The sequence below is a fragment of the Netta rufina genome (assembly GCF_964035555.1).
Source record: "Netta rufina genome assembly, chromosome: 13".
Classification (NCBI taxonomy): domain Eukaryota; kingdom Metazoa; phylum Chordata; class Aves; order Anseriformes; family Anatidae; genus Netta; species Netta rufina.
The window spans coordinates 13,497,701-13,517,986 of record NC_140136.1 but is presented as its reverse complement, the minus strand read 5'-3'; the positions used below and the strand labels follow the sequence as shown (position 1 = coordinate 13,517,986).

General features: G+C 40.2%; 1 protein-coding gene across 3 annotated transcripts in view; it reads right to left on the bottom strand.

Moving 5' to 3' along the window:
- Positions 1–3,770: 3,770 nt before the first annotated feature.
- Positions 3,771–20,286, bottom strand: part of PHAF1 (phagophore assembly factor 1) — a 34,946-nt gene continuing 18,430 nt past the window's right edge. For 2 of the 3 annotated variants that reach the window (XM_084294977.1, XM_084294976.1), the window contains 11 exons: positions 17,822–17,919; positions 16,021–16,133; positions 13,566–13,699; positions 12,863–12,946; positions 12,048–12,130; positions 11,242–11,285; positions 9,130–9,173; positions 7,763–7,821; positions 6,209–6,281; positions 5,663–5,748; positions 3,771–5,545 (listed from right to left, as the gene is read on the bottom strand). In XM_084294977.1, the coding sequence (XP_084151103.1) occupies positions 5,401–5,545; positions 5,663–5,748; positions 6,209–6,281; positions 7,763–7,821; positions 9,130–9,173; positions 11,242–11,285; positions 12,048–12,130; positions 12,863–12,946; positions 13,566–13,699; positions 16,021–16,133; positions 17,822–17,919 (963 nt within the window). In that variant the 3' untranslated portion in view covers positions 3,771–5,400. The remainder of the gene's footprint in view (positions 5,546–5,662; positions 5,749–6,208; positions 6,282–7,762; positions 7,822–9,129; positions 9,174–11,241; positions 11,286–12,047; positions 12,131–12,862; positions 12,947–13,565; positions 13,700–16,020; positions 16,134–17,821; positions 17,920–20,286) is intronic. The other variant, XR_014618836.1, reaches the window with a different exon arrangement.

The window sequence follows — 20,286 nt, the reverse complement described above, 5'->3', positions numbered from 1 at the left end:
GGTTTGAAGAATTGTTGAGCTCCCGATAGAGCTGGAGGTCTCAGCAGCCCTGAAAATCAGCCCGACACATTTCCCTAATGATGCTGCTATCTTCACTGAGGTTTGTCAGAAGCAGTAACGCTTTAAAATTCAGCTTGCCATGATTTTTCCAGGCTTACAGTCAGTATGGAAACCAGACTGAGAAGTGAGAGGGGAAACTAAAACCCGAAGTATGAGTGCATTTGAGTCCTTCCAAGAGCAGCAAACAGCCCCCCCACCAGCCCTGGCCAGTTCTCCCTGCAACTCACCCCTCTCCCTTCACTTTCCATCCTTTGACAATTTGACAAATCCTGGGAAAAACACACAACTACGCAGGTCCTCAGTGATTGCCTTGTCCTCTGGGGGCCAATGGAGCTTGATGGGAAGAAAGCTGTGGTATTTCAGGGGTTCAGGTTTCCAAGAGAGACCAACTGAGGTGCAAAGGCACAGTAGCGATGATTCAGGCTGTTTTGATTACTTTCTTGATTGGACTGCATGTTCATAATCATGCAGAGTGAGAAAGACTAGTATTTAAAATAAACACATCTCTGAAAGATACTAATAATGGAACAGAAGTTAAGCACTACTGTGAATCTGTGATGTAGGTTTGAAACATTAAGACATTTAAAACCAGCTTCCAAAATCGCAATATGAATACTTCAAAATGACCAAACTAATAGCATTTAAAGGGGAATAAGATAGGGCATGCAAGAGAAAAGGTTATATTAAAGCATAAAAGGCTGATCCAGAATTAAAGTTGTCATAACACTACCTTATAGCACAGTGCACAACCTCATCTGCAGACTCCAGCTCACTTTTCCCACTAGGTCAAGCAGAAAGCCTTTCCAGATCATGAAGAGGAGCAATTCTGCATGTTGGAAAAAGAAACATCCCCACAAACCAACCCAAATGCTTCGACATAAAGTTTATCAGATAAACAGTTTTAGTAGTTTCATTAACTACAGCTAAAGAATATGGTATTTAAGTTCAACCCCACTTCATTAACTCCAGATCCTGTTTTAATGCTTACTGAAGATGTAACTCTTGTGCATCATTTTTCATTTCCCCATGTTTTCCTTCAGCCTTACCTTACCTCTGAAGTATCCTGGGCCATAACTTCCATGAGGAAACCCAGCCAAAGCTGAGTGGCATTTTACCAACTCCTCAACCACACAGCGATGTATTTGTTTGGCTACACGTGCTGTAGCAAGCTGGCTGACCAGACAAGTTGTAGAAGAGAGTGCCTTTGTGTTGGTGCAGTTGTGATATAGGGGTTAAATAGTAACAAAGGTGTCTATGGGACAAGAGATGACATGAAACAACTGTATCTGAGCTAGCTCAGAGCACTTTTTGCTTCACAACACCAAACTTTAGCCTCTAACAACCTTTAAGTCAGTGTGAACCAGGCACTAGCACCCCTGGTTTCCCTTGGGAAAAGCCAGCTGGAGCATCCAGCCTGCCCCTGTTAAGGCTGAATCCCCACCTTGCTGTGATGCTGAGCCCTGGGATAGACTTTGTTTTATGGTTTTGATGGAAAGTCTGGATCATGAACCATCATAAGCACATGAATCAGACCTCACCCACCACCTGCTAGCTATTTCAGCAAAAATATCTGTTTAGAATGAGAAGTGTAAGAGTTCCTGGCAACAGAAAATTGGTTTTTCTTGACAGGAACTGCATTTTTGGGAACAGAAGCTTCTAGTGTTACCCAGCAGCACTGATCGATACAGCACTGCTTGCAGCACTCATGGGAGCCCAGGGACTGCGTGCAGGCCTGTGAGTGCAGGAAGAAAGTCAGCTTCACCTCTAGGGGAAGGGCTCAGAGCTCTGTTTTATTACCCATAGGTAAATGAAATACTGTGGACAACATTGTGATATTCAAAGCTAAGCAGGCAAGCACACACACATTCTCATTACTGTACGAAGCAAGAAGGCACACATCACAAAGGGACTGGATGCACGTGCTTTATTAAAAATGCACTTGTACTGAACGCTGTGTCAAGGAAACAGTTGTTTCATGTGAAACCAAAATGATGGCCCCATGCACATGTGGCAAACATGCAGGATCTGTATAAAACAGCACCCAACTCTGTGCACACACTTAAATGGGATCAGACACTGCCCAGATATCTCGGTTCCTTTGGGAGGGGAAGGTGATGCTGCTAGCATCACACCAACTCCCCTAACACATCAGCACCAGCTTGGCTTAGTCCAAATAGGAGCAAACAAAAAGTGTGTCAGAGAAGTGAGCTCTATGAACAGCTGCAGCTACAGAGGCTGAGTGGGGAAAACCCAAAAGAGCTGGTCCACATTACCTACCCCGTCCTTTCTGTAAAGGAAGCTGCAGACTGACCAAAAACAAAAAAAAAACATACAGCAAAAGAATAAAGCAACCCCAAGAAGTGGGGAAAGTGCTTTCGCTCCTCACTGATAAATTGAAAGCACTCTCATCTGAGTCTTTGAAGGCTCCTTCTCTCCTCCTGCCCAGCTCTGCAGAGCAGCAAAATGCTCTATACAGATTTTAAGCAAAGGACAGAAGTACCAGGGTGAGTTTCTAACAGACAAAATGTTCTCTTCTCTTACAGAAGAGATTGCTGACAAACTGAAAGGCTGCAATTGGGAACAAAGCAGTTCAGAACAAGTCACAGGGATGTAACGAGCTGTTTTTCTTAGCAACAGAGCAATAGGTTTTTCAAGCAAAGCCACTGATCTTCCACATCTCAGGACTGACCTTGAGAAGTACCTGAGTACATTTAATTATCTACAACAGACATTTTTTGACTCACCGAAATACTGTAAGTGAAGGCAGGAGCCACTGAAGCTGTTACACACCTTTGGCTAGCTGCTGCTATCCTGTCCTAAATCTCAAGGTCTGTGCTACAAGCAGCAGTCCTGACCTGCAGCTGAATATGCTTGAAAGCTGGATTTTGGTAGCACTTGTGTAGCTGTTACTCAAATCGTCTTGCCAAGAATTCATCTTCTCTTGTAGCTAAATTGGAGTTATTGTTAGAAAAGGATTAGTTAAAATTAAGTGAAATTAATGTATGATCATCATATTTCAGTAACAAGCATACATCTACACACCACTTCAAGTCACAGTGAAGTTCTGAGAGCACACTGAGCCAAACCCACTGAGCAAGGTCACTTTGTATCCCCAAACCAAAGGGCACTATAGCACTGGTGGCTGAGGGTTTTACCATGCACAGGCAGGCAGGGCAGGAGAAATACCTACACCTGCACCGAGCTCTAAGCTGCTCGAGGGCAAGCACACTTTCAGTGCTTTGCTGCTTGAACACCTCAAGGCACAAGTCAGCACGAGAAATCACATTTGCTGCTCTTACTGCACGCACACATTTCTTTTGTCCTGTTGTGCAATATTCAAACTCCCTGAAACTCGATCAATTTTAATAAAATACCTAAGGGCTGACGTGGGTGTAAACAATTCTGTTCTTTAAAGACGATACAAAAGCCAGTGTTATTTACCATACCTTAACAGTTTCCTTCCCTGCTGCAGTGGAAAAAATTATACCTACGTGCCTACTCTGAAACAGGCTGTAAATTATGTTAGTTTTTGTACTGCTTCTCTGGAGAACATACAATACTGGCTGTGAAAGGAGGGACACTAGTACGGTACTTCAAATGTAATGCCAGAGAGACATTAAAATAAAAAGGACTGACTGATAAGAAAAAAGGCAAGAACATCCATAGTTTTATTACAAAAACACCCAGTAACTGTATTTAACACAAAACAGTAACTGAGAGTCTCGTTTTATTTTGCTTTCAGTGTACATGCTCATTATTATTCCATTTAATTTACAGAAGGGCTATGTAAAATGAAATTAAAATTAGAGAGGAAACAAAAGGAAGGTTGAGGCATAGAATTTTCTTAGCAAGCAATGATCACAGGAGACAGCACAGATTGAACAGGGGTTCAACAGGAGTGACACCTAGGGATAAAGGTAAACAGTAACTTTTTCCTTATCCATTAGATTCTCCGTGGGGCTTTTTTTGTTTGTTTTAGCAAAACAGTTTAGAGTATCACAGTATACAGGAAGACTAAATGGCAAAGAACGTCTCACACACGCACCACATTTATCCCTGCTACTGGTCCAGGATCCAAAACTTCAGTTAACATTCAACTTCCTAGCTCTCATTCATTGATAAACTATACAGGATTACACTGTACATGGAGTTAAAATTACAAAAATGTCATATTTACAAAATCTGTACACACATAGTAAAACTCACAAAATTGTCATCTATGTATCACAAGTTGCTACACCAAAATATTAAAAATGGGATAAAATTATACATTTCTCTTGTCCATTTTTAAAAAGGGTTCAATATTTCAAAGACAGACCACCTATTTCCCCCAAATAAGACTGATAAGAGAACTAGAAACCTAAAGTATCCTCCTGGGATAAAATGTTGCGAGCAGCATCTCCCAACTAGAAAGAAGCCTATATCCTGTCTGCTGGGGTGGGGTGTGCAGTTAGCATCTATGTACAGAAATGGTGAAACTACAACGAGGATGTCTTTGGCTAAACCTTTGGCATAAATTAAAATCACACATCAAAAGTTACAGAAAAGGTTTTCTTGGTGATGGCAGAGCTCGGGGATTTCTTTCTGAGATACTGTTATATACAGTTTGTCTTTCTCTAAGGAAAGAGGGTAGGAAAAAAGGATTCGGGGAACAGATGAAAATGAGGCAACGCTAGTTCTTCATCAAATTTTTCCATTGTAAGAAACATCGTATCAAACCTTTTCACTAAAGCATAATTCAATCATAGAAATAACCTCGTCCAGAATTTCTTTGTCTGAAACCGCGTATGAAAAAATTAGTAAACCAGCCATGGCAGAAAAAAATTGTTTCAGCACATCAAGTACATATTAGTGCAGGAAGGTGGATTAACTCGATCCACTGTATAAATAAGCTTTATGCACAGCGTACATTAAATAACCATCACACCCCACTCACACCCAGTACACAGATGCTCCTCAGTGAAGATAAACGTTTATCAAGTAATTAAAGTGTATGTAGTGCAAATGTTACAACCAAGTATTATGCACATGCTACTTGCTTGGTTTAAAGTTACACGAAGATGTGGTGCCTGAAATCATGGACATATATACATCCTTGTCACACTTGGTACAATGTCCTAAGCCACAGAAATACCGATGTGTTTTTATCTATATATATACACACACACGTTTTCTTAAAATGTGACCACCACATCAATACAGTAACACAAACAGACTAAAAATCAATACCTGCTTCCAGATGCTCCAAGGCTCAGAAAGTTTGTGCTTCTAACTCTTGCAGTCATTACGTGCCCCCCTTCCACGCTCCCCCCTCGCCAGCTGGGACGGGGGGGACAGTCTTCAGGTCTGTGCTGCATAGGATGAGGGCAACTGAGAGGAATAAATGACGGCACAGGCACCTAAGCTGCTTTCCTCCATCAACAGTTCCATGCCCCATGATGAAGGGTTGAGAGAATTTCCCCTCCACACCGTTCCTGGGTGGAGGCTTATTGAAAAAACAAAAATCATAACGTGCTTTCCATATTATAAGTGGCAGCAAATCAAGGCACGCTGTACTAATTCTGTAGCATTTAGATTAGCTGACTTTGCAGGGGATGCTCACTGGGGAAGGTCCGATGTTCTCAACTGGCTGCTGGGCCGCGTCGGGCCATACAGAGTAACAGAAGCTATATGATTATTCTGCATCACCTGCAAAAAGATGGCAGGGAAAAAGGTAAGTTAGAAGAACTGTAGACCAAACAGGAACTTGAAGAGTGAAAACAGCAAATATGGAACTGATCTGCCTGCAAAAAGAAATCCCACCAACAAAATAAAGCAACCAACGTGTTCAGCAAACAGCTCGTGGCTGGTTCCTAAAAGCAGTCTCTAGATTTCCATGACATTTAAACATCAGCACCTGGAGCTGAGCTCATGCATCTCCTGCTAGTGCAAGCCCTAGGTGACAGACCTGAAGTGCCAGCTTCAACACGCAAATGTACAGCATCACAGAAGGAAAGTTGCCTGCTCTGCCAATCACCTCTAAAAGGATAGCCCCTCCCAAATGCTGGCTTTTGATGAAATAGGAAATAAGAGGCCGGTAAAAAGTAATAACAGCAAAGTCCTCATCTTCTTTGCTCAAACATACCACGCTTTTTTTTTCCCCCCTTACCTCAAAGATCATTCGTTGCAGTCCAAAGCAAAAGGTTGACCCGAAGGGGTTAGTGTTGTTCGGAGATGATGACCTGAACAGAAGAGAGGGGGAAGAAATTGGACGCATGAGGACTGTGAATTTCTTGGGAATAACAAGCAGTTAATACAGGGTAAATTATGGCATCTTTATCATGTTAAATAGCTTTCATAAGAAGAAAGTAAATCTACGTTACACAACACCATTGCTAGTTTCCAAGTGATCCAGAGGAAACCTCTGGTTAACATCCCAGAAGGGTTCCTAATGCCAGGGAAGAAAGGAACCAAAGCTAACAACGACCTCTACAGGAGAGCTTTCTTTCACTGAACTTGGACAGGAAGAATCCTGAAAATAAACAGCGAAGACAGAAGTGCCATATCATTTATTACAAATAACTTTTGTCCAAGATCTTTTGCCATTCTTCACTTTTTTATCTCTCAGCCCCTTTCAAGTGTATTTACTATAAACTATTTAAAAATACTTCTTAACATGGATTCAATTTCATCATCTTACAGACTAATCTAAATTTTATTAAACAGTACTTTTCAAGATCACTTATCCTTTAAATAATTTGGATTTTTTTTGATCTTATATGTGACGATTACAGACTCCTACTGACTGTAATGCATTTTAGATTATGGCCCAAAAACATTAGGGAACAGTTAGCTTTTGGCCTTTCTTGTAACTGGTTTGTTTCTCTAAAGGTGTGTCAGAGACATTTAGAGATGTGCTCAGTAAAGCAAGCTCTGATTGATTTAGAACACAGGAAAAAATAATATAAAGGACCCTATGTAATCACTACTTCAGCTTTATTTTACATGGCTTCAGCTCAAGCTGATCTCATTGACATAAAACAGGAGAAGGGGGGACAAAGAGCACAATACTTCAAAGGAAAAAAAAAAAAAGAAAAAAATTGAACATATGAAAGCTTGATAAAAACTTAGTTATATATATATGAAAATGGTAAAGTATTTTCACAGTCCCCATAAGCTAACATTTCTCCTGACCTAAATCAGTTGCATATCATATCATATAGCATGGTAGCTCTGCAAACAGGTGGTGCCTGTTTTACCCAACAACCAGCTCAAGCCCTGTAGGAACAGAGCAAAATTAAGCTTACTGTTCTGTCTTCAGCCTTCAGGAACTATAGAACAACCACACACATACATAAAGGCAAAATTCCTTCAGTCGGCTGCCATATGTTCCAGACACTGCAATGCATGATGTCATGCTGCTGAAATGCATGTGCCTACAGCATAAGCAATCTGCACTATTTATTATATGTAAATAGAGATACTTCTTTTGGATCTGCTGCTTCACTCTTCTCTGGATTTTACAGTTCAACAAACTTTGGAAATGTTTTCATTCTGCACGTCAGCCTTTAACTCTGAGAACAGTTATTTAGTATCGTTAGTGGCCAAAAGGTATGAAACTTAAATAAAGAATCCCCAAAGTAATTAGTGTAAGAAATACTTTTCCTCTACATAAACTCATCCGGTTATCAGCTCCTGTTGCCAAGCAAAAGAAAGACTTTACCTGTGAAGTACCACTGGCTTCTCTACAGGGTGCCCCAGAAGGTCCTGAATACTGTCCCACTGCAAGGATGTCAAAGACCTTGTGTTAAAATCAGTCACAGGAGATTATTATTTTTTAAAAACTAGAAAGACAGTCACGTATATTTTTGCAACATGCTCCTTTGCCAAATAAACTGCATTTACTCAAGTATTTTGTGACTAGAGACATACTCAATAATGGAAACTATCAGGCCTAGGAAACGCTCTTAGGGTTTTTTTTCCTCATTTTTGTCTCCAACTAGCTTTAAATTAGAATTGCTATGAAAAATTCTACGGGTCTTATGGCAAAAACATACCTAGAAAACTTGGTAACATTTCTGAGACACCTTAGAGAAAAAGTATTCTCTAAGCAGCTGTGGGAAACCTCAGCTAAATATCCTTTCACATACCTTTGCTGAGGGAAAAATAGCATCCCTGCCACCTCTCCCAAAAACCTTTCCTTCATTTAACAGGCAGGTTTGGAAAAGAGGAGGAAAACTGCGCTATTTAATGATAGGGAATTTCAAGCAATTTTCATCACTGTAAATAGACTTTAAAAAAGCTGAAATTTCGCATACAAGATTTAAGTTAAAACACTGATGGATATTAGTAACTCAAATAAAAAAATGGCAGCTTCCAAGTTCCTGACTACTTTTCCCCCCTTCAGCTTGGAACCCAGAATTCAGCAAGGAAATTTAACCCCATGAGCCAAGAGCGCAGCACTGACCCTGGCTGAAGGTTAACTGTAGAGGCACTTCTGAGACAAATTTCTTCAGAATTTTTAACTTAGAGAAGCTCTTAGGCAGCAGCAAGTGCCCAATTGGGAATTTCACCTAGAGTCTGCTGCCCCCAGGAGGTGTCACATTGGCAGTGACATTTTGGTGAGCCCTGCTGCTACCTGAAAAGCATCTTATTATTGGTACCCTTCAGAAGAAAGGACCACCAGACCTCCTTGGTTAGTTACTGCATGTCTTCGAGAGCTACATTAGACAGAAAAGCCCTGTGAAAGTTTTAAGAATGTCTCTACCAGTTTGCATTCAGCCACCACTTCTGTTGCTTCCCCGTATCACTATACTGTTGTATTTCTTCCTGCAGCTATCTTAGAATGCAGGGTGTGCAGTAATTAAATTTACTCAAACTGTGCTGTTACAAATGCCCTCAATCCCTACAAGACAACTAAACATTTGAACAACTAAACATACTCACATTAAGCTTTAACTTTTGACTTCTCCATTTTAAAACAACATAACACCACTGCTACCATTTCCTCAAATGGCATTGCAAATCTAATAAAGACCATCTAGGAGGTTTAAGGAAAAAAGGAGAGCATTCAGTTCTGTCCAGACTTACCTTGCTGTACGTTGTACACGTTTCAGTCTGTGAATCAGCACTATCTATGAAAGAAAAACAGAACAGCCTTTGTAATTCATGCTCGAACCGTCTCCTAAATAATCCTTTATTTAGGGACGTTAGTTTAGATAGAGGGAGACATACAAGCAATACACCAGTTCATATATAAATTTACCAGCATTTACTAGCAACCAAGAGTTGTCATCAGCATTGATTAAATACTAGATAATGGGATTAAACTTGCCTATTTACAAGTTCCAAGTCCTAATGCTGCGTATGTTTGCATTGTAGTGTTGCATATAAGAACGTCAGCATGAAAGAAACTACTTCCCTGCGCTAAGTGAACACACCTAGCACAAACACTCATCGAGATAACACAGCGTGCCATGCATCTAGTCCAAACACTGCTGCATTTGGAAAGGAGGCTGGCAAAACCGACACCTTGAAGATAAAGAAACACTCTCTTAAAGACAAAGAAAGCAGAGAGCTTGGGAATTACAGTCCCCAGAATCATTCCTGGGGAAAGAAAAAAACTGCCTGTATCCATTAAACAGCAGCAACCACCTGCAGATCAGGACAGCACCATATTTATGCTTACAGTCTCAAAAAATAGTAGTTTGGTGCTTTCAGAACTGTTTTATACATACATTTTGGGAGTTCTGAATACTGAAAGCATCTTCCTGAAGCAGTAGGAATGAAGCTAGACACTAAAGAAGCCAAACATAGCAAATGGTATTTAATTTGATTGAAAGCTCCTCTGTATTTTCCACCCGCTACATAAACGTGGTCTGCTTATGGTGAAAGTTCAGTGTCTGCGCAACTGAACTCTGTCAAGTTACTGTCTGCAGCTGAGGCACAGAAGGGAGTAAATAAAACTGCATCATGCGCTACCACCAGATGGAAAAACACAGCTCTTCCTAAGTCTTGTAACATTCGTTTTTAATCAACCCTTCTGGTCTCTAGCTTATATTCAGGATGCATAATAAGTACAAGACAAAAGACAAAACAAGAAGAAAAAAAGAAACAGATGCATTCAGGAGAGCTTCATGGTGATATTTGAGCTGAATAACAACAATCAGAAACAAACATCTTTGAGGTACTGCACAATAACCTCAGGGAAAACAATTTTAAAGGTGAGCAGAACTTTCATGCTCATCCTTCTGGCTGAACTGCAAGTCAGTCTTCATGTCAGCCTGCACACACAAATGTAGTTTTTCCAGGTTTTTATTCCTCTATGTGCTCACACTGCCATGACATTCACAGAATTGCATTTTACACACTTAACTGCTTTCCGTGAAAACCACTCAAAGGAAGAGAGCATCCTCTGAAAAACCCTTACAAGCATCCAGTGTTCCCTGAATAGTCAAAACACACATTTTCATAGCGTACCTGTTAATTCTTACATTAAAGGCTACCTTGATCACAATCGTCCTCAGTCAAAGCTCCCCATGCTTTCTTTAGATCACTTCCATGCACAGAGTTGTACACATCTAAGCGTCTTGCTGAATCAGCACCACTGTATCTTAACAGAACTTGGGAGGAGTATATAATGCTATTTTCTGAGCTTGGACATTTTCGAGTAGGCACTAAAAGACATGCTTTGACCGCAGCATGTAGATATATTTTGAATGTTTGTTCTCATTCCCAGCTATATCTCTTTTTATTGAGTATCAGTTTATATTGAATACCATGAATACCATCAAACCTTCCAAGAGTCAGTAGCACATCATTGAAAAATTAACAGTCGAATGGACTGACCAGCTCAGACTAACACTGCCTTACAGAGCTTCTGAGTCCCTTGGTACAAGGTAACTGATTTGAGCAAAGCAGAGTGGCAGCATCACAGAAAATGAGTCATGTTGCCACTAAATACCCATATGATCCATTTAAGTGAGCAAGGTAGCATAAATAAAAATCAGAAAATTGCTGAACTCTTCCTGAAGCATTTTTCACTTTAAAACAAGAAAACGCCCTAAAACCTAAAATTTCTCCTCTGTCTCACTACTGACATCCTCTGATAATCAAGAATGCATTAGAAATGAAAACTGATTGTATCTCCACCTTTGTTTTGTGGCACACATCCCAATGCTGGACAGCAGCTGGCCTACTCACCTCGCTTAATGACTAGCGGAATCTTGAATTCACAGCGGTGGTAGCTAGAAAGAGCAAATCATAAAGCTGTCAGAAAGCAGAAAAGCCAACACAAACTACAAAGCACAAACTTGGAGCTCTTAATAACCAGCTAAATTAAAAGTCACATGTGTAATAAAATGAAAAGGAGAGTCAAGAGTATCAGACTAAGAAGAAAAACTGCCGTTTTTATTTTCTACATCAAAAAAAGCCATCAGCCTGGGAACGTCCTAGCACAATTTTCTAAGGATACAAAAGGTCCTTCAGCACAAATTGCTCTCGTTACACAGACTTGATGGACAAGTACTCAGCTTAGAAAAAGTACTGCAGATTTCTCTAACACTAATGCTCAACTGCCTGAAAATATGTTCTCTTTGTTCAGGCATCCAATCAGTTATTCCTTAACTCATATGCCTCTTATAAAGAGTTTTAATTTGAAAAGAATCAAAAATATGCTGGTCAAATGCATAAGAGGGGAAAAAGAACTTGAAAACTCAGAGCACTGACTGGAACAACATCAAGAAAAAAAAAGCACATTACCTACCAGTAATAATAGACACTATAGTTGGATCAAGAAGTACTTGAGAACATACTTGGCAACATACACATTTAAATATAAGAAAGAAAATAGTAGGAAGAACATGGAAATAACGATGGCTGAAAACCCCGCTGGTTACCAAGTATACCAAAGACACTGGGGCAAAAATACAGGACCTCTCTAAAATGAGTATAAAGTTTCCTTTCCTGATGTTAAAACACTCTTGAACAGATCAGTTCTTTACACTCACATGTTGAAGTTGTAATGACCAGGATAATTCGTATGCAGGACAAATTTCTTCACCTTGTGAGTGTTTGCATCAAAGAGAATATCCTGTTGAAGAAAAAGGCAGACAAACATGAAGCAAGTTGGAGAGAAGAAGTTGGCTTTCCCCAAACTACCCTGAGATGAGTTACAATAGCATCTGCATACAGTGATAAGTATCAATCCTACTTGAACCAAACAGAATTGTGAAAAGTAGAATTTGGGAATGAGACTTTATAAACTCACATAAAAACACACTTCTTTCAGTACTCAATCACAACTGCAGTTTCATTTGCTCATGTTGGCAATTCTTCTAAGGAGGTCTTGTCTTTCTGCTCATTATTTACACCAATGTATACTGAAGCAAAAAAATAGCTGTGCTACTACAGTAAGGAGGAGCATAAAGGTTGAGCTACATCCCACAGCTCTGCAAGCTTTCACAGGTGGTATTCCAGCACACTTATTTCAGTTCTACTGGACAAGAGCACGTCTTTCAGAAACAGGAACTCAGCTACCTATGCATCGAGCGTGGCAGAAGGAGAAAACCAAAAGAACACCAAAGCACAAGCACAGAGAGCCCTCCACCCACTGCTAGATACAACAAGATGTTACTGATTGAATTCACAAGCACTAGAAAAAAGTTGGTGGTTGTTGTTTTGTTTTTTTTTTTTTTTTTAATTCAGAGATTGCCACAGCAGAAAGAGTTTGAGTTTCCTCAAAACTTTTGGCACTCTGACACGGTTGCTGTGTAGCAGAATCAAAACCGTTGAATGCATTTGTTTAGGGAAGCTTCCCACTCACCACTCCAAGTGTGAAGTAATTGAAGAAGTAGTCATTGCACTTTGATGGGACCTGCTTATGGGGCGAGGGTGAATGGATTTTCATCTGCAAGAAACATTTTTCAGATGTATTTAAGAAGGCCCACAAATATAAACACCACTAACAATACCCCTACACCCAAACAATTGCCATAGCCTCATTTCAACACCAAAGCCCTTGATCAAAAATAGGACACTGTGCTTCATGATAAGGCCACTGGTTACTTGCAGAGGCACACCACATCAGATTTTTCTTTTTAGTTATCGGAAGTAAAAGGCTTACTTATATGTTGTTATCATAAAAACATCAGGAAACGATCAAAATATATGCTACAGTTATTTTTAAATGAAATGGTTAAAAATAAACCACACACTGCTATGGCTTATTTGGATAGAAACATTTCCATTTTTATCAATTTTCAAATCAGTTAAAATATTGCAAATGACAGATTATGTATTTGATTTTTAGAATTTAAACAGATTTGCATTGATTTAGCTTAAAATGCTTTTTAATACCAAGTTGTGTAAACGTTCACTCTGGTCTATTACATGTCAAATGAATTGCTCAGAATCTGTGCTGCATGGCAATTTAACATCACTGGCCTTGCAAAACCCAGACCCTGTGACTAAACAGACATTATTGAACGGAGACAAAGTCCTCTCTCTGTGTGAATGAATTTCCTTACCTTATCTTCGGATTTGTAGAAGACTTTGTGCGGAGACCCCAGAGTGCTCAGCACATCCTGGCACGAATCACCGAAGTACACGCACCGCTCAAATACCCGCATCTTGGCATCGGCTAAAACACCAGGGCCACAACCTGGGGAGCAGAAAGCGACTCAGAAGTCATCCTGCCTGCTCACAGAACGCATCAACAGATCAACAATAAAAGCTTAACATTATTTTAACACAAACCAAACAGCTGCATTCTTTAAACAATGTTGTTAAAATAAGCGTAACCCTTTATTTTACAAGGGCTCAAACACAGCATTTCTTATCACAGTGATGTATTTGCTGACTGCTGCATAGATCTTCTTCTGTCCTGCTTTCACCTAGGACCGAGTTAATTTTCCTCCTAGCAGCTGGTAGGGTGCTATGTTTTGGCCTAGGATGAGATGAGTGTTTGATAACATGCTGATGCTTTAATTGTTGCAGAGCAGTGCTTACACTAAGTGGAGGACTTTCCAGCTTCTCCCTCTGTCCTGCCAGCGGGCAGGCTGGGGTGCAGCGGGCGCTGGGAGGGGACAGACCCAGGACAGCTGACCCAAACTGGCTAAAGGGGTATTCCATCCCATCTGGGGTCATGCTGAACAATATATAGGGGTGGCTGGCCGGGGTGGGGGGACCGGCTGCTCAGGGATAGGCTGGGCATCAGTCAGCAGGTGGCGAGCAGTTGCATTGTGCATCACTTGTTTCGTACACATTATTACTAGTAGTACTATTATCATCATTACTGTTATTATTTTCCTGTCTCAATAAACTGTCTCTATCTCAACCCACAGGCTTCACTTTTCTCTCCCCCATTTCTCTCCCCCGTCCCTGAGGGGGAGGGGGAGTGAACGGCTGTGTGGTGCTTAGCTGCCAGCCAGGTTAAACCATAACATCTTCTTAACCTCCAGTTGTCTTCACTTCCCTGCCATTCAAACACTGACTTTTCATAATCAGTCAGTCTCAATGTCATTATCTGGTTATTAGCAGTAAGTACCAAGAATTATTTCCATCTCCTCACAATACTGAATTTTAGCAGCCAGAGTTGTGTTCCCAAAGCTATAAAGTGGCATGTAATCTAAGCACCTTCCCTAGTAGCTAAGAAAGCCCATAAAATGAAATTCCTCATCCATATCGACTGCATAAGTGAACAGACATTATTTACTGAAGGTCCCCATAGCTCATTAACCCAATATCAAGTGTGTTCCTACACAAATGATGTGTTAAGAATAGATCTTACTGAACTGCCATTCCATAGGTGAACAGCTGACATACGTTGCTAGATGTTAAGAAGTGGGAAGACCTTACAGTTTGCAACCCCATTTGCTTTCAGGAACATAACATCATATTAGAATGCACATACAAGTACGCAGCAATTAATGCAAAATACAGGATGTGCTCTCAATACACATTGAGCTTTTCTTGCTATACATTATTCATGTAGCTATTTCCCAAATACAATAAATCAGAAAAATGTGACTGAGTCATCCTTGAATTTCTAAGCAAGAGTTACTTCAAATGAAAGTATTTCCAGAGAAGCTTATGCTGGAACAGGTGTGTGGCATGTTCTACAAAGGGGTTCCTGCAAACTTTCCCAAGACAGGAAACACCACCTGCCAAAATGGTCTCATTTCCATTTTTACTCTGAGCATTGGTGTTGTATTTTAGTAGTTACATTGTTCAATGACAACATTTCCTTAAAGCTGCACGTGTATACACGTATGTGAACAAAACTTGACTCTCTACCTTAGAACCATTCCAATTTCTAAAAAAGCATTTACATAATTACAATGTTGTAGCTAACTCCTGCCCTAGCACATGAGGATAGATGTTCCCTTTTCTTTGAAAAACATTGCCAAGTCTCAAGTTACAGTCACTGAACAAGGCTCCCTTGCAAGCATTATGCCTCTCCCTAATTTTGAAGGCCCGCCAGCCCCTAGAAGCACATACAAGGACAAGCTACTCATCAGCCTGTCACTCTCACTACTGTCTCCTACAGCTAATGAAAACTGAATTGAATTCAAAGTGCAGTCTAAGGCTGCGGCATCAATATGCCTCTCGCTGGCATTTTTAAAAGCCTTCCAAAATTAATCACAAAAATATCCACATATACAGCTCAGTGGAATCTCAGAAGATAAAAGTATACACAAGGTTTCTTCACTTCTAATGGTTTTTCCAGCAATGTACTTTCATTTGTATTCTTCATGTACACTTGGAGACCACCACGGTGAACAGACACTAATGACCAGGGCCCAGGAAACATCTCAACAGGCAAACCCACCTCCATAGAGTTATGCTTTGTTTCCAAGAGTTCAGAATTAAGTATATAAGAACACTTTGAAACCACCCATGGAAACATCACAAATATCCTATGCTTAACCCCTCTTTTCCTTAGGGGAGGAAGCAGCTCCATGTTCTGAGTGTCACCAGTACCTGCAGTGAGTAGGCGAAGCCGTAAACCTGAGGGTCCAGTCCCATCTCTCAGCACATCGACGTTCTCGGCATACACATTACCAAGGAAACAGCTGAGGGGCATCAAGGGAGCCCTGAAACCAATTGCACAAAGATGCAGATAAGACTCCATCTTCAAATTTTCCATTAGCAAGCTGATGAAGGTTCACTGGAACAGAGCACGTTAATTTTGACAAAATAGCATTTAACTCAGACTGAAGATGACAAGTTATATTAAACACAAGGATCAGAAATCCTGGACCAAGAAGGACTACTACCATGCAGGATTCAAATACAGAACCTTTACATTTGATGGGAAAAAACCAGCAAGTTTCAAAGACTCCAGAAATTACAGAAACTACATCTAGACTTTGGAGAGCCCCCACAAAGATGCGTCATTTCAGACTTTTCTCACGAAAACAGAAGTTCCCTACTGTTTTGTTTGTTTTTTAAGGATACCTATTGCTTGAAGTAGGCACGTGACCCAAACATGGCAGAAACCGCTTCACCACAATGTTCTCACTGCACTTGGCAAGGTACTTCACAGCCCAGAAGGCGAAAGCAGCTTGTGCAGATAACCCTAAATAATCGCGTTGCTTTACTGGGACAGTTCTCATTTTAATTCAACTACAATAACATATGAGAAAACTGTCACAACAATGAGCGAGTTTGACATGACTTTCTCCTCTACATGAATGAATGACCTGGCCAGAAGGCAGGCTTGGAGCTCGCAGACACCAGCGCCCCTGTGACAGTCAGTGCTTGCACAAAAGCCCAGCGTGGCATGGATGAGCACAGACAACATTTTTCTGAAGTGCACTTGTCTCATTAGTAGACTCTGTGTAAATAAGGTTCCCTCCCTCCTTAGCAGTCATCTGCTGATGTGCTAACCTTCTCTTGCCTTTAAATCACAACCATCTCTCCAAAATGTACCACCATAACACTTCAGGTATCGTAAACTCTTCCTTTTGGTTTATAAAAAGTGCTTCAGTAAAAAAAACCATGAACAATGTTTTTAGAGAGAGCAAAACATCAAATACTGTACCATAAATTACTGCTTAGAAGAAGGCAGAATGCTTTCAAAATACTGTGTTCAAATGCAAACACTCCGTTAGCATTAAGGCACGAAGGTTAATCTCAGAACAGTAAGCTCAGTCAGGCAGTGGCAAAGACATAGAATATATGGCAAAGACATAAAATATACAGCAGATTATACATATGCCTTCAGTCTGAAGACAAGATTTATTTTTATATAACAAGAGAGTTTTACCCGTGGCAGGACACTGCCTGGAGTTGGACCTGATGATCCTTATTGGTCCCTTCCAACTCGGGATATTCTATGATTCTATGACAAACCCAGTACCAATACACCACAAAGCAACTCACCACCTACCACACAGGTTTGATTTGTCTAGGGATAGGTCATAAGCACGCAAACAAAACACAGAGCAAGAATAATCTAGCCCCATCGCTTACTGGATTTACTGCATTTCCTCCTTCACCTCATGAATTGATTTTCAGTTCAGCTCAGTTAGCCTACAGTAGCTGAGCCAAGCTGGTATTACAGCACCAAAAATCAAACCAGCACTTGATTAAAAGGCTGGAGGACAATCCCTGTGGAAATTAGGAATACACTGGTATCTAAAGGCATTCTGCATGCTACAGAATTCATACGAGACCTAAACTGAACTAAGGATGTAATTACATTTAGCATTTGCAAAAACCTAGCTCAGTGAAGAAGAGCACACTAAATAACCCAAACAACGCGAGCAGCTGTACGTACTTGGTGTCCTGCAGGCTGTTCCCGTTGTAGATGTACATCCGTTTCACAGTCGCACCGTGCGGAATTTGCAGAGATGCCAGACCATGGGCAAAGTTAGGCTGCAGATACAGAAAATGATTCTTGTTGCATGACATGTTCAATAAAATTCAGCTCAAATATCACCTTGGAACTACGGTATACGCTTACCAACTCAGATAAGTCTCTAGCCAAAGACACGGGGCTTAAAAAAATAAAAAGATTCAGCCTTCTACAGTGTTAGTTGACATTACACTATTTCTGGATTCCTAAACTGGGGTAAAATGCTCGCTACATTTATCCACCAAGAGATGGCACTAGTTTGTCAATTAGCCATCTGTGTACCAAGAATTCAAAAGTTTGCTTGGTTTTATCATTGGCAACTAGCAATAGAAAAGTATTTGTACTGATTGGCTGTACTTAAATTCTGAGAAATAAGCTCTTACAGGTAGAGCTTCTTTTTTCTCTCCCACTACATTAATTTCATCCTTTTAACATTTTTACTGGTTTGCAAAATGATTTGACCTGATGAACACTCATTCTTTACGCAGATTTTCCACTCTCATCATCACCCCATTCTTACATACACCATTTTAATAGGGATTTAGAGTACTCTCATCAAATAGAAAGAGCCCCCAAGAAGTCAGATTCGTTCTGCCAGTGCAGAACAAACTGATTTTGTCCCAAGAGACAACAAAAATAACATGCATGAGATGCAAACCATTATCCTGGTCAATTTTAGCAGGACATAATGTAAGGATAATGTAAAAATCTATTCCTAGAGAAAAAAATAACCCAGAGGAATGAGTTTCACTGCTGTAGGTATTTAGAAGGGAATCTCCAACACCTATCAGATCTAGAGATGTTCTGAATTCGATCCTCTGAATTTGCACTGAACACAACCACCTCAAAACATACTAACAGCTTTCTAAAGTAGCTGACTGCTAAATACAGGGCTCATTTCTTAACAGAAACAGTGAGCAGGCTTTCTGTCATCTCCCCACCTGCAGATTGTTACTAATTATATCAAAACCCCAATGTTTTCTCCAGATTTTTTCTTTTACATAGGCAAAGACTTCACTGCTTTAACTCGTTTTGCATTCCTACATGATCCTCTCTAAACTTGAAAGATTTTTACATCTGCAAATTTCATCTCACTCTTTATTCAGCCTGCCCTAACTGTTGTCTCTGAAGAGCTCTACACATCGTCTTCTTCCCTGTGGACTGTTTTATACTATCCTGTTTTCAAAACTATTCTATCCAACTATTTCTATGTTTTTAATCTTGAGAATTTTGTTTTTCACTGTGTGAACATTTTTACTAACCACATTTAAATGACTGGATAAATAATTTTCCTCCAATATTTTGACAGGTAGAAAGAACTGAATCATCCCCAAGCACCACATCACATCCCCCTCAAAGTATATTTGTACCATGCTTTCTTTCTGTAACCGTCCTTCATCATTTTCTTAGTCAATTGAAGCACCTAACACATCAAGATGCAGAGATACAATGGCTAGAATTGATTCTTGTAACTTTTTTATACATCTTTTCCAATCTTTGATGTAACAGCTGCCTGTCTTCACAGCTCAGCCATTTCACCCAGAGATGCCCCTGCAAATCCTGAGTGAAAGGCTTCTACTTGGTTGGGATGTTCCTTCTTTTTGGTTTATCACTAGGTTTCAGCTTACCTTCTAGCACTTCTGAACCCAACCGACCTTTACTATTGCTAAATGGTAACTTCCCCTAGACATCTCCCTGCTCTCTGGTATGCTGAAACAACTTCTAAAGCACCATGCTGTGACATGAAACTACGTGCCACCATGTTGCTTGATTTCCCCCACTTGGTTTTGACTCTTTTAGTGTTCCTTTTTATTAGTACGACACTGCAAGTATTCTTTTTAAACTGATGACCATAGATACTACAACTCAAAGTGTTTCCAGACTCATACAGAACAAGTTATATGCACTTTTTCATTAGCAAAGGTGGAAATCACAGAAGACCTGACCTTGTTTCCACTATAGACAGCGATTTGCAAAGATTTCAGAGAGCACAGTAGCACGTTCAATCATTCAGTAACTCATCCAAACATTTGGTGAACATACAAACAGGCATTACAAATAAAGCTTATGGCTTTCTGAAAGCACTCGTACTGAAGGACACTTAAGATGAAGACAGATTTTATGAACTCTACCCTAGTTTTGTTGCATAATCACTTTGATGAGATTCAAAAATATCTGATAAAAGAACAGCCCTCGCTTAGATTGCTTAATATTTATGTATTTGCATAGCGAGTGCTCGTATTTTTAGAAGGCTCCTTTCAACAACAGAATTGCTAGTCCCCGCGCATGATGCAAGCAAAACCTCTAAGCATATGCCTCCTGCTAAAAGAAGGAAAACGTTTAACTTCAAAATGATCACACAGCATGAATAAGAGTACAACTGAGGA